This window comes from Syngnathus acus, chromosome 16, assembly GCF_901709675.1.
Source record: "Syngnathus acus chromosome 16, fSynAcu1.2, whole genome shotgun sequence".
In the NCBI taxonomy this organism is placed as follows: domain Eukaryota; kingdom Metazoa; phylum Chordata; class Actinopteri; order Syngnathiformes; family Syngnathidae; genus Syngnathus; species Syngnathus acus.
This window is the reverse complement of record NC_051101.1, coordinates 7651250-7664287: the sequence shown is the minus strand read 5'-3', so window position 1 is coordinate 7664287 and position 13038 is coordinate 7651250. Positions and strand designations below refer to the sequence as shown.

The following is a 13038-nucleotide window of genomic DNA, read 5'->3' as shown; positions in this document are numbered from 1 at the left end:
AAGGGGAGCGGATTTCCTCGTCTTCTTGGACACTAGCCATAGCACCTGCCCAGGAGCCGCGTAGTTGTCGGCTCCCCTTTCACGTGCCTGCTCTGCTCACAACACAACACGCCGCGCACTGCTCCCGGAAAGAGGAAGCAAGCAACAATGAACTGGATTTCAAAATACAGTCGTGTCTAATGTCCGAGGTCAAAAACGGGCGATATAGATCGATGTTTATGTTTAGCATCGATGCCAACAAATCGTAGAGCATTATATCGATGTATTGATGAATCGTTACACCCCTAATATTTGCCCCTCCAACAGTATTGGAACAGTGACACAAATTATTTCCTTTTTGTTGATGACAGTTTGTAACATCTGGTTTGACATAAAAAGTTAAACATGAGACAAGAGAGCCACGTTGAGTTTTTATAAACAGGAATTTTGTAACTTTGAATCTGACATGCAACTTTGATGTTATTGGTAACAAAATGCATTGTTTGTTTGTGTGAACCAAAAGAATGGAATAGATATGTTACACAGACTTTGGTAACCTGCCAGTCACATGTTTAACGACTATTGCTCACCTAAAAGATGTACGAGTTCAAACAAAATGCGTGATATTGTAGGTTGTCTAGTCAGACATATAATACCTAGAAGAAAGATCTGAAATGATGAGCACTTGTCTCATATTTATCATTGAATGTCAAACCTAAATGTTTCAGTTAGTGATATTCATTACAATTATAAACAACAAAATGATTGGCTAAATTTATACAGTATTTTAATTACATGTTTAAGAGGAGTGAAGTTTGGGATTTAAAACAATTTTTTTATGTGAGTGGTTTTCTTTCTGGTGACTGAAAAGCACATTCCTAATCTGTAAGGGACAGATTGTGTGGGCGTCCCGCTGTGAGTGTGTGCATGTGTGGTCGTTGATGGGTATTGTTGTAACTGCATGATCTGAGATTGCGGTATTGGACAGTCAAACATAAGTCCCAGTGTGCCATACCTATCCCTAATATGCAATATATGCAAATAATTGGCACATCAGATCTTTTTAAATTGTCACCTCTTGTTTTTTTTTTTGTTTTTTTTTACAAAAGCAAAATAAATGTTGTGAATAGTATATTTTAGAGTTATAGCACAACAAAGTCTTTAAATGCAAACTAACCCAATAGCACCAATAGGAAAATTAAAAAAATTGCTGTTGGAATAATTAGGTTTAGCATCCTAGTTTACTTTTTAATCTATCTTCTATGTTCATGACTATGACTGTAATTGATACATACATATCAACAGAATATGTATTGCTTCCAAAGGGTTTTAAAAGTTCAAAAACACTAGCCAGAAAAAATCCACACAAACAGTGAGAGAACATGCAAAAAGTCCATACAAAGGATAAAGTCGATGACTAAACCCAAAATATTAATCAGTCCAGCTTCCCTCAAATTAATGATTCAGGCCTATTTTAAAGATTTTGTATCAGTGGATTGTGATTACTATAATAAGACACTTTTGGGCTGGGTTGACTTCATTCACATCATAGCATCAAGATTTCCAAAGAAGTCACAGAAGAAAACAATTAATACCCTTTTCGTAACTAGTAAAACAGTACTACTTAAGGTAAAGTCAGAGAACTTTGATGAAATGACCCAAGATGTCCTTTTTTTAATCTTGATTATTTTCTGTTGCAAGCATAAAGAACCAATTTTTCTTGTAATTTTCCTCTTATATCGAAGTTATGTTGAATGGTTGAAAATAACTTAAAAGGAAAGGGAGACGTTTGTAAAAAGAAGTCAAGTTTTGGTATTTCTTCAGCCTATGCCTCTGTCCTGCTTGTCCTTCTCTGGCCATTTTTTTCTGTTATTATTTACATTCTGTCCTGGCCTGATATACCCGGTGCCCCTCACCTTTGCTCGTCCTTCTTTTCCCTTTAAAACTATATATATTACAATTTTTCTGAGCCATCTTGAACATACATGCATGGAATATATGTAAATATAAACATATATGTGAGAGTTGGATGTATGGTTTTCCTAAGGTGGCTGTAGTGCAAAGAATGTGTTGTGATGTGTTCATGCACCGTTAAAGTAGAATGCTCTTTTTAATGAATGAACTATACAGGGGAGCTTTGAGAAGTGTTTTTTTTTTGTTTTTTTAAGATCATAGAAATTAAATGTGTTTTGAACATTAACAACACTGGAAAACAGTAGATTTTAATTTATAGCATAATTATTTTCTTCCTGGGCTATGTTGATGAAAAGTTATCGCTGCTGTCTTTGACTGCTATCCTATTCCCATTCTGCAGGGCCTCACTGTGGAGCTCCTGTGTGGTTTTGCCCCTTCTGGCTCTCACGTGGATGTCAGCCGTACTTGCCATCACTGATCGGCGCTCTGCACTATTCCAGATTCTTTTTGCTGTCTTTGATTCTATGGAAGGCTTTGTCATCGTCATGGTCCATTGCATCCTGCGAAGAGAGGTATGTTGACATCATCATGGCAACAACACTATACATTTCCACCATTTTATTTCCACCTACCTTTAAGACAATAGTGACGATTTTGCTCTTTAATTGTTCAGGTTCATTGTGTTCACCTACTATGTTGTTATTCCTAAGGGGATGATATCTAAAGGTTTTGCACTCATTCCTTCACCGCACTCTTGCTCCCAAATGTCTCATTAGCATTTAGGAGCCATGGGGTGGCTTTGTCAGGCGCTACAAATTTTTTGGTTCTCCCTCGGCATCCATACAACCCATTTGGAAATATCAAGAAGGATGAAATTTAAGCCTGTTTACTTCTGATTCTTTGTCATTGGGATATGAATGATTCAACATTATAAAACTGCTTCTAGTACCTTGGTGCGGATGCTTTATATTATTGAGAGTGATTTCCGCCACAGAGAGGTGATTTTGAGATACATTTATTCTCTATATTTTATGAAAATTGTATTTTTTAAACTGCTATACTGATTATGATCCACAAATAGGAATTTCATGTAAAGCTCAACACAAGATAAGATACAAAAAGGGAATAGGTGCCAGCCTACTTAGATCAACATAAAATATTAACACAAAATAATCTTGATAGTCCTTTGAACTGAAAATGTTGCAGTCATTTATTAAGTTGGGCTCATCCATTGTTTAGGAAATGTCTCTTTAACACACCAGATGTAAAGCCAGGAGCTGTATTGTGTTAAACAGGTTCAGGAAGCAGTAAAATGCCGTGTGGTAGATCGCCAGGAAGATGGTAATGGGGATTCTGGTGGCTCTTTCCAGAATGGACATGCTCAGCTTGTGGTATGCATATGAATTTTATATCTGCCATGTTCTCCCTGTCAAGACTAACATTGTATACAGTTTGGACAAATTTGTAATCATTTTTATTTGAATTTCGGTAACTTTAAACATAATCTTCATGGTTCTAATCAACGTAAAGATATTTATTTATCGTTAAAAAATAGGGATAATTGTAGACGCTTTTTCTCAAAATGTTACAAAAGAAAAAAAATGACAATGCTGAATGTATTATTATTGACGTCTTCTCATCTATTGTCACTTCACAGTCTGATCATTTGCTTGCCTGCCTACCTCTGCCTGCCTGCCAGTTGGCCAGCTTGTCTACTGTGTCAATCATTTGATCTATAGTAGATACAAAAAGTCTACACACTTCTGTTCATATTACAGTTTTAGTCTGTACACCTTGCCACCATTTAAAATGTCTCTGTTTAACCTTGATTAATGTTTAAATATTTTAGTAGACTTTTTCTGACATTTACGTTGTAACATCTCTTAGCACAAGTCAAGGTCCACAGAGAGCTTCCACATCATCCAAATGATCTGATTCTTTCAAGGTATATCAGTCAGGAGAAGGGTACAAAATAATTGCTAATATATCAAGTACTGTATACCAGCATGCAAGATGCAAACCTTATCTTACAGAGGGGGAAAAACACAGACTTGGAATCCCCCGAACATGTTTGCCACAAAAATTATACTGCTTATGACAAAAAGACCACCACACCTATGGGGAAGCACACAGGGCTGTCTTTCTCCAACTGGAACTTGTGGTTTTAGTCATGTTGCAGGATCACATGTATAGTCCCAAATACCAGTCGGTGTTTTCACATAATCTCCAGGCATCTTCTATTAGCAAGGAAACAAAATCATGAAAAACCTACTTGAAGACCTCTACTTTGTTGGAGGTTAATCAGAAACACTGCAAACGGTAGCAAATACTAATGTGACAACTCCCATTAAACATGAATTTGTGATTGACAAATTTAGAACACATCCTTATTCACAGTTATAAATGGGTGTGCAAACTTTCAATTGGGTGTTAGAGGGTATGATCACATTAATACTGCATAAGATTATTTCACAAAAACCTGACAGTCGAACAAGAATCTGTGGACTTTTCATATCAACTCCATCTATGGCATCTTATCTGTCTTATCTATTGTTGATATTTGGAATAAAATATATTTCCTTTTACATTTTGTCACCAGACTGACTTTGAGAAGGATGTTGATATGGCTTGCAGATCAGGTAAATATGTTTAGTCTTGTACTTTGATTCATTTTTGCCCTTTTGGAACTTAACAGATGAGAGGTGTGGTCACAGTTATTATAACCACATTTTGGGGCCAAACAACCTCTTGTGTTGTTAAAATATTGTCACAACTAAAACTCTGTCTTTTATAACAGAACATTTTGTGTTAAAAAATATTGTCTGGAAAATCTCGGTTACATTTTTTTTTAGAGAGTTTTGTTCTCATGTTTCGTTTCTGCTCATCTAGGCACTATGAAGCACTCCTCCCTCCAGGGAGAGGAAAAAGCCTCTGCTGGGGCTGTAACCCTCCAAAGAGGCTCTAACTTCAATACCATGCCAGCCAGTATGGCCAAAGTCCACCTCCAGAACATGGCTGACTATAATAGCCACACACTGACTCTACGCAGAGAGAAATGTACCACTAAAGGAATCAGCACTGAGTTGCCAGGTGCCAAATCAATTTACATCTGCGATGGTGATCTCTTTAAACAACTAGAAGGTGAGCTTCCACAAAGGAATGGAGAAGGAAGCAGTTGTGAGGGCACTGGCAAAGCCCCGGGGCTTGTCCATTTACCAACCAACAACATAGGCACCCTAAGGCCCGCCAAGGGCAAAGAAGAGCAACCGACCAAGTATAACATAAGTGCTGAACAGCTACCTCAGACAAGGCTTGTCCACCTGGCTAACCCTGTTGCCGGTGAGCCAGTGCTAGGATTTGGACTGAAGAGCCTGCCTGCTGACCAGGTCAGTGTGTCATGCTCAGAGAGAGAATCACCTGCACATAACCGTCAAAACCTACCAAGAGACTCTCAAGTGGACAGCAGCACCTGCAATGGAGCAGAATCTGGAAACTCTGCTGTGATGACCAAGAGTGAAACTGTTTCCACTCTATCCACAAGCTCCCTGGAGGTGAGTACGCTGACTTCCGTGTTCTTATCCAAGCAGTACACTGTTATATTTTAAATTTAAATATACAATTTACCATTAGAGACATAATTCTGTGTGGATCAGATATTTATTGTGCTGCTACTAACAAAATTCTACCTACAATTCAACAAAAAAGCCAAAAAAAAAAGTATTGATGGCTTTTCTCATATAAACTTTGATGAAAAAAAACAATGAAATAAACTAGATGTGTAATGAACAACAGCAATAATCTGAGCAATTTGGAAATTGATGGTTAAACTCATCAGAAGATACTGGTAAGGTTCCACAGTATACCAGTACTTAGAGGTGTGCGATATTGCCAAAATTTGATACCACTTTATTACTGATTTTATATCTATTGATAACATAGTGCATCAGAACATTGTTTCCTCAAACTGACATGAAATTGTCCATTTCCACCCTGCTTCCATTTGTTTACAAAATCTATTGAAGAAATAATAAAAATAAAATAAAACACAACTATCCATTGGCTAAATAAATACCATTCCAAATATGTTGTTTTACAACTCCTTTCCGAAGAATACAGTAAAACTTGTATGAAACTGAGGATGACTCAAATAAGCATCAGATAAATTCACTTTTACCCAGTCTTCACACACAATAATACGACAGCTGTGTATTCATATGCTTGAAAAGAGAAACTCATCCATTGCAGAGCTCCATGCTCATGTAACCCAGAACACCTCTTGCGGGATGTTTGTCACTTCATTAAAACGTGTATTTGTAGGTAGAAAGAATTTGAGCTGGATGAGCACACTTCAGTAGACTGTAAAATACTTTATGCCGCCTCCATCATCGATCTAACACAACAAAAGTACAGCAAATATTAAGGTACACCACCTGAAAGCTAAGGAAGACACTTGTCAGATCCACCATACACTGCAAATCGCAGTTGAAGTTTACTGTAAAACTAAAACAAACATTGTATATTTAATCATTATTATAATAAATCATATAATAATAGCCTGCTACCATAATGGTAGCATACAGTATATTGTCAAGCCACATAGATGGGCGTATTGACATTAGCGCTGATGTTATGTAATAATTGTTTAAATATATATAGGTCATTTTTATATAGTTTAATCAATAACGTACAGGCATACACCACTGAATATTGATATACCTCAGAAGTAACAGCATCTATTTTGTTGTCTGCTATTGTGTGAATGTAACATATGGCCGCCGCATTCTGGGAGATCACAGATCCTGCTGGTATGTTGTAACAACATAATGAGGCTTTCTCTAGTGGCATATTATTGGTGAAGACAGATTGAGTCAAGTGACAAGAACAAGAGGGAAAATAAAGAAAACAAAAAGGAACTCTGCAGAGTTTTGTGGCATCATGAGATGCTGGCAGTTTATTGCCTTAATCAGATAAAACGGTAATATTTCTGTTCATGTAAATTTACCTCTGTTTATGAGCCGTGTTACTATTAAACATATTGTTTTTAGTAGCAACACCTAGAATTGTAGCCAAATCAGTAGGATTTTTGTAATGTATATGGGTCAAAGTTTTAATTAATTTTGGTATGTTGAACATCCTTTCGTCTCATCACATAATATCCACTTTGATTTGTTGGTGTTTTTTATCCATATGTCACCTCAATACATTTCACACGTCCTCAGGTCACACTGCTCGACTGATCCTTTAGATTACACAAAAGCATCTTATTTCATGGGCACACAAAACAGCATCCCGAAATATAAGCCAGATTGGCCATAGGAAAACCCTGGATGGTGAAAAGGATAGTTTTGTCCCAGTTTTTAGTGTTGACTGCAGTCGCAAGATGTTGCAACACAGTGAGCCGCACACAGTGGCCTCAACATCTGTCGGCTGGTGTCTTTTCACTTCAGGGCAAAACACACTCCCATAATGGCGTGTGAGGCAGCAGCTGCCAGAGCAACTGGGCAGCCTGAAGGTCAGGTTTTCCCTCACTATTCAGTGACAGCTGACTTAAAGGTCATTCGGTCACAATCTGTTAAATGTAAGCTTTTGCCAACGGAGCTGGAATGACCAGCGACAAACCTGGTTTTCTCCCTTCGTGATTCTCTGCTCTCCTGTGAGTCGCCGAAATCCCTTATTGACTTTCCACCAGAATGAAATGTATTCAGGATACTCAAGCATTTGTCTTCTCACGTGGCACATGATATCTTTACTATAAGTCATTAATCTGTCTGTATCATCTCCCTCCCCCCCCCAGAGGCGAAAATCACGCTATGCAGAGCTTGACTTTGAGGTAATTTTAGTCTCTTTCATTCATACACAGAGCTTAGATTTGTCTCTTTAGTATAATATTATGTAGATGTTTGCATTCATTGATTGTTCACTGTTTGGTTTGAAACATTATTCGAGAGATCAGAGATTAATACATTGAGGGTAACGTGGTATTGATGGCCGTCTGTGCTATTTCCCTTGTGCGTGATGTACAATCTTCCTGTGTAGAAGATAATGCACACCCGGAAACGCCACCAGGACATGTTTCAGGACCTGAACAGGAAGATTCACAGTGCAGACATGGCTGTAGAGTCTCCACCTGTTGATGCCAAAGCTACTAAAAGATGGAGTGTGTCCTCTGCCAGCAGCGACAAGACCAACATAAGTGTAAACAGTTTAAATTTATTCTGTTCTGCTCCCCACCCCCCACCGACCTAATAATGTTATCGTTTCAACTAATACAAGCCAAAATTAAACAATTGGGTGGCATTGTCTCTTTTAGGTCCAATTAGCTTTCATCTTAACTTAATCAATTAGTTTGGCATTGAGGAGCTTAACAGGCCCACACAAAGCTCTGACCTCAATCAAAACTCCTTTGGAATTAAACCTTTATGGATATATTAGATGGTGACGATACCTAGGTTCGTGTGAGAAAACCTCCCGAGAAAAGGGATGTTAACGCTGTTTTCCTTCCTTCCAGGCCTGATGGTTGAGTGTAGCTTTGCCCATGTAGTGTTCTTTTGGTGGTCCTGCTATAGATTATTGTTGACGAGATGAGACAATCCAAGCTTGATAGAGAATTTATTATTTCAAACTGGATGTAATTCAGTCAATGTAAGATGCAGAAGAGCTCTGATTGCCAAAATAAACTTTTCTACTGCATCCTCTATAAAGGAAGTGTTTAGGTTACACAACACAATACAGCATACCTTATTGTGCTTTTGTTCTGTCTATCCGTGTTTCCCCCCCCCCCCCCCCCCCCCCCACAACACTGTGTTTATCATTAGCATTTTAACTTGTCTGTTCCCATGCTGTAACAAAACATTGACTGCATTTTGATTATAATTATTTGAGTTATTATCCCTGGGGTGGGGTGATCAAGTTTCTATTTATACAAGTAGAAATCATTGGAATTTCAACCATGGTTTAAAAAATATCCTGTCAACTTCCCTGCACTTTAGAATTCGATTATTAAGGGTAAACAACACCTGTTTTCTTTGTTTACTTTAGTGGGATCACAGTATAGACAGATCAGGCAATACGTAAGTACTGGCCAATTTAAAGTTTCTGTTTACACCGTGTTTCATTGACAGCTATTAACATTTTTCAAACCAGGATGCACGTGGCATCACCGAAACCGCAGCTGCATACTAAGTGCTGCACATAAAGTGAAACTCAGACGTGAAAAGACAGACAGTTAAAACCAATAAATTAATAACATTGAAAACAGTAAACACAATAAAACATAAACAATTCCAAGTGTCAGGCTGAGTCGAATGACAAAAAAAGTTTTAAAGATGGAAAGAGAGGGGGCTTAGAAAACGTTTAAATGAAGGTCGTTCCTAAGGGAGAAACAGGCAATGAAAGATTCTTGAGCCCCTGTGAGCCTCTCCTTAGTCATCATTCCCAAGTTGTCAGGGTCGTGAAGCAGCAAAGTAGCAGTCTGATACAGCTCTGTTTGGTTTTTGAAGATGTTCATTTCATCAAAAACTATTATTCTTATGCCAGCTGTAATGGTGAGAAGCATTTTCTTTTTTTTTCAGCAATGTTTTTACCCTTGAAATACTCCCGTCCACTTTCTTTCTTCTGGTTAAGTCATAATGACTGATCTTAATTGAGGCCAGTGAGGCCTGCAGTTCTTGGAATGTCACTTTGATTTCTTTTGTGACCTCCTGGATAAGTCATTGTTGCACGTTAAAAGCTATTTTGGTTGGTGTCGTTCTGTGGATGTTCACCCTGGTAGCCAATTTTCTCCATTTGGGGATAATTGTTTCCTGAAGTCTCCAAACCCTTGGAAAGGGCTTTTTCAGACTGAAAAGATAGAGTTCAATCACTGTTGCCACTGAAATTGAACTGGTTAACGGTGACTAGAAGGAACATTCAATAAACGTAGTACCTTAAACAAACACAGCATGTGTAGCTCTCTGGTTGGTTGATTTGTGTAGCTATCATTCTGTAGAAAAAGCTGGCATGGTGTTTCTAGATGTACTCTGTTGAAATGCTAAGAAGGAACACACCAAATGTACCAAATGTATTGAAACACAGAGGACAATTTTTTTTGTCCATAGACTGAAAATGTTTCAGTTTAACATGAAAAAAAAATGACTGTGGGATGAGAGAACCTTAATTCTTGATCTGATATCAGAATCTGAGTTATGTTGACCAAGTGGTAGAAGAAAAAAAAGGATAATAATTACAATACAATGTCAGTTGTACATATAGTACAGACAATCATTGCACCATTTAAAGTAACTAGTTGTGCAGTAATTATGATACGTCGATTCTTCACTTAAAAGTGTCTGATGGTGTGGAGTATTGATCAACAACAATAATACAAATATATATTGAGTTGAAGCTTCAATAATCAAAAATGTAATTCTGTCACAAAGGGATGTTCAAAATTAGCAAACACTTGCAAAAGTGCCACTATTAAATTTTGAATCAACTATTTAGGAAGTTAATAATACGAGGGAAGAAGCTGTTGGAGTGTCTGCTGGTTTTAGTGTGCATAATTGGATAGTGACTAGCCTAGGGAAAGAGATGGAAGAGGTGGAGGGTCAGAAGGAATTTTGCTTGCACATGTCTTGGTTCTTGCAAAGTTCTTTCTCTTGTGGCCAAGAATATACAAGTAGGAATCCTGGGCACTCAAGCTCATAAATAATGTTGTTCAATTTGATTGTTTCAAATTCATGGAAAATGTTTTTTCAAAATTTCTACCGTTGCAGCCCACGGTGTTTTGTGGCTGTTGATTTTTGTGTTGTGGGAATTAATCTGTATGTATGCTGGAGATCTCCACCTGCTGGGCCCTGTACCCAATTGAATCAACCAATCGGTGCAGGGGAGAATGGACTAATTGGTTTCAGGAGTTCTATCTGCTACAGTGATTAACCACCACTGTTAACCAGGATTCAGTTTTCCTTTAAAAGCTGCTTGCTATGACTTTTCCCATACCTATACATCCTGTGTATTTTGTACCAATTTCTTTACTTTTGTGTTAGTGTCCTTTGCCATAGCTATCTTCAATTCATTCATTCATTGAATCATTCAGTTCATTCATGTGTAGTACAAGGACCCTCGCCGTAGCTCTTTTATTCATGTAATTCTTTTTATCTAATGCCTTTAAATTGTTCAGGTTTACGCGCTAGTCATTCAGCTTCGTACGGTCCTTATATCATCCATTCAAAATACTATTTGAAAATGTATTTATGACAAAAAAATATCAAGGTCCATGACCAAACCGCGTTAGATAGAAAGTCGCATAGGATCGAAGCGAGTAAAATCTAGATTTAGGTGTATTGTGTGTGTTTTCAGTGCATTGTGCCGTTTCTAAAATCATTGGCACTCGTGTGTGTGTGTGTGTGTGTGTGTAGTTCTCTCAAATAAAAATGAAAGGCCTAATCGTCATTTCACAGTTTCTTTTAAATGAAGTCGCTTATTAATTGCGTACTGGCAATCATGGATCAGTTTGACTTATCCACAATATCTGTAGAGGTCAAGATGGCTCATGTCATCAAAATAAGAAACAATAATAATAATTAGCAAATGTGTTTTCATTCTGTCATTAGGATAAGCAGCACACCCCAAGTAAGAGGGCATGGGAGGGTGTTCAAATCACCCACTCGCCTTCATCCTGGGGAAAAAAAGACCCGGCAAAAGCAGTGATCTCCCCTTTGGAGTTGCAGACGGTGGAGTGGGAGAAGACAAGTGCAACTATTCCTTTGGTAGGCCAGGATATCATGGACCTGCAGACGGAGGTGTGAAAAATAAACCGTTTCTTCAACTTACCTTTCACTTCACTCTTGGACAAATAAGGAACATGTCACATATACTGGAGGGGCTTCACTGCAAATGTGAGGAGAAAGGAGAGTAAAAAAGACAATAAATGCAGGACATTGACATAAAAGAACTGGTATCATGAAGTCTTTGTATGTTGTTTTATTTAATGTTTGGACCTTGTCATCAGACATGAACTGCCTCTCCGAATATGGCCAGGAGTCCCATTCTGGCTCACGTGGAAGACAGTTTGGTTGGAGATTTAGTGACTCCATTGTGTATCATACACACAGGCGATGACCTGTTGTCTAGTATGTATGTGATGGTTGTAATGTACAAATTAGTCATGTCTTCTTTCCATTCAGTGTTACTACATCACTGTTGCACCCGCTCTTTCTCCAAATCAGCACTGGATCAAGATACATTTTTGGTGATAAATTGAAATAGTTTGAGGACAGGCTGCCAAGCACCCACTCCTACCCTTCTCAAGGCAATCCCTTCCCCTGCACAACTCACCTTTTATCCTTTTGGCTCTGACATTATTTTCCACCCTGACACTGTTGGCAGTGGTGAGAGACAAGTGAAGGGGAATGTGGATGAAACCAAAATCAAGTACGCAAATGGAGAAAGGCCTTCTCTGAGATTCTTGCAAACTTTGTTGTCTTCTGGGGCCTCGACCTCAATGCTACCACCCTTGAAGATCGGGGGTACCTCACATCTTGTCTGTCATTTTATCCAACCATGATGTGGCATTTGTTGTCAAAGACAAGCAGGCAGGCTTACGATAGCTAACATTAAATGTTTAACATTGGTATCAGAAAGGAGTATGTATGTTGAAAATTCCAAGATGGATATGTGACTCAATATATAAATATATATCATATGTTGTGATACACAAAAGGAACATGAAAGCACAAGGCTCATTTGGAGTCATGATGTACAGCATTGTAATTACTGACCGAGTTCTACAGAGTGGATTTCAGCATTTAAATATATTCCATACTCTGCTTGGGAAGAGTCATTATTGAAAAGATCTATTGTGATATATCTCCTTATTTTCCCGTTCCTGTCTTTTCAAGATACTGGACTATATGCGTGTTCTGTATCACAATGTAACCTGTGCGTTTTTATACCACAACCATTTACTCTTGGATCTCCTTGCTGTTGTCCCCTGTCCTCTAATCTGCTCGATCGCCAGCCTTTCTCACAGAGCCCTCCCACACCTCCTGACTTGCCTTTTTTTATTTTATCTGGGGCCATCTGTTTGTTAATGTACAGTTTTCAGAGCACAAAGTGAATGTGTCTTATTTCTAATTAAAAAAAGCTATATATAGACACAAGCAG

The 13038-nt window shown here is 38.1% G+C and overlaps 1 protein-coding gene across 6 annotated transcripts in view; it reads left to right on the top strand.

Annotated features, from left to right (window-relative positions):
- Window positions 1-13031, top strand: part of adgrb1a (adhesion G protein-coupled receptor B1a) — a 79473-nt gene extending 66442 nt beyond the window's left edge. For 5 of the 6 annotated variants that reach the window (XM_037273585.1, XM_037273582.1, XM_037273583.1 and 2 more), the window contains 7 exons: window positions 2294-2465; window positions 3189-3284; window positions 4493-4532; window positions 4783-5444; window positions 7688-7723; window positions 7930-8088; window positions 11487-13031. In XM_037273585.1, coding sequence (XP_037129480.1) covers window positions 2294-2465; window positions 3189-3284; window positions 4493-4532; window positions 4783-5444; window positions 7688-7723; window positions 7930-8088; window positions 11487-11681 — 1360 coding nt within the window. In that variant the 3' untranslated portion in view covers window positions 11682-13031. The remainder of the gene's footprint in view (window positions 1-2293; window positions 2466-3188; window positions 3285-4492; window positions 4533-4782; window positions 5445-7687; window positions 7724-7929; window positions 8089-11486) is intronic. The other variant, XM_037273586.1, reaches the window with a different exon arrangement.
- The last annotated feature ends 7 nt before the right edge of the window (window positions 13032-13038 follow it).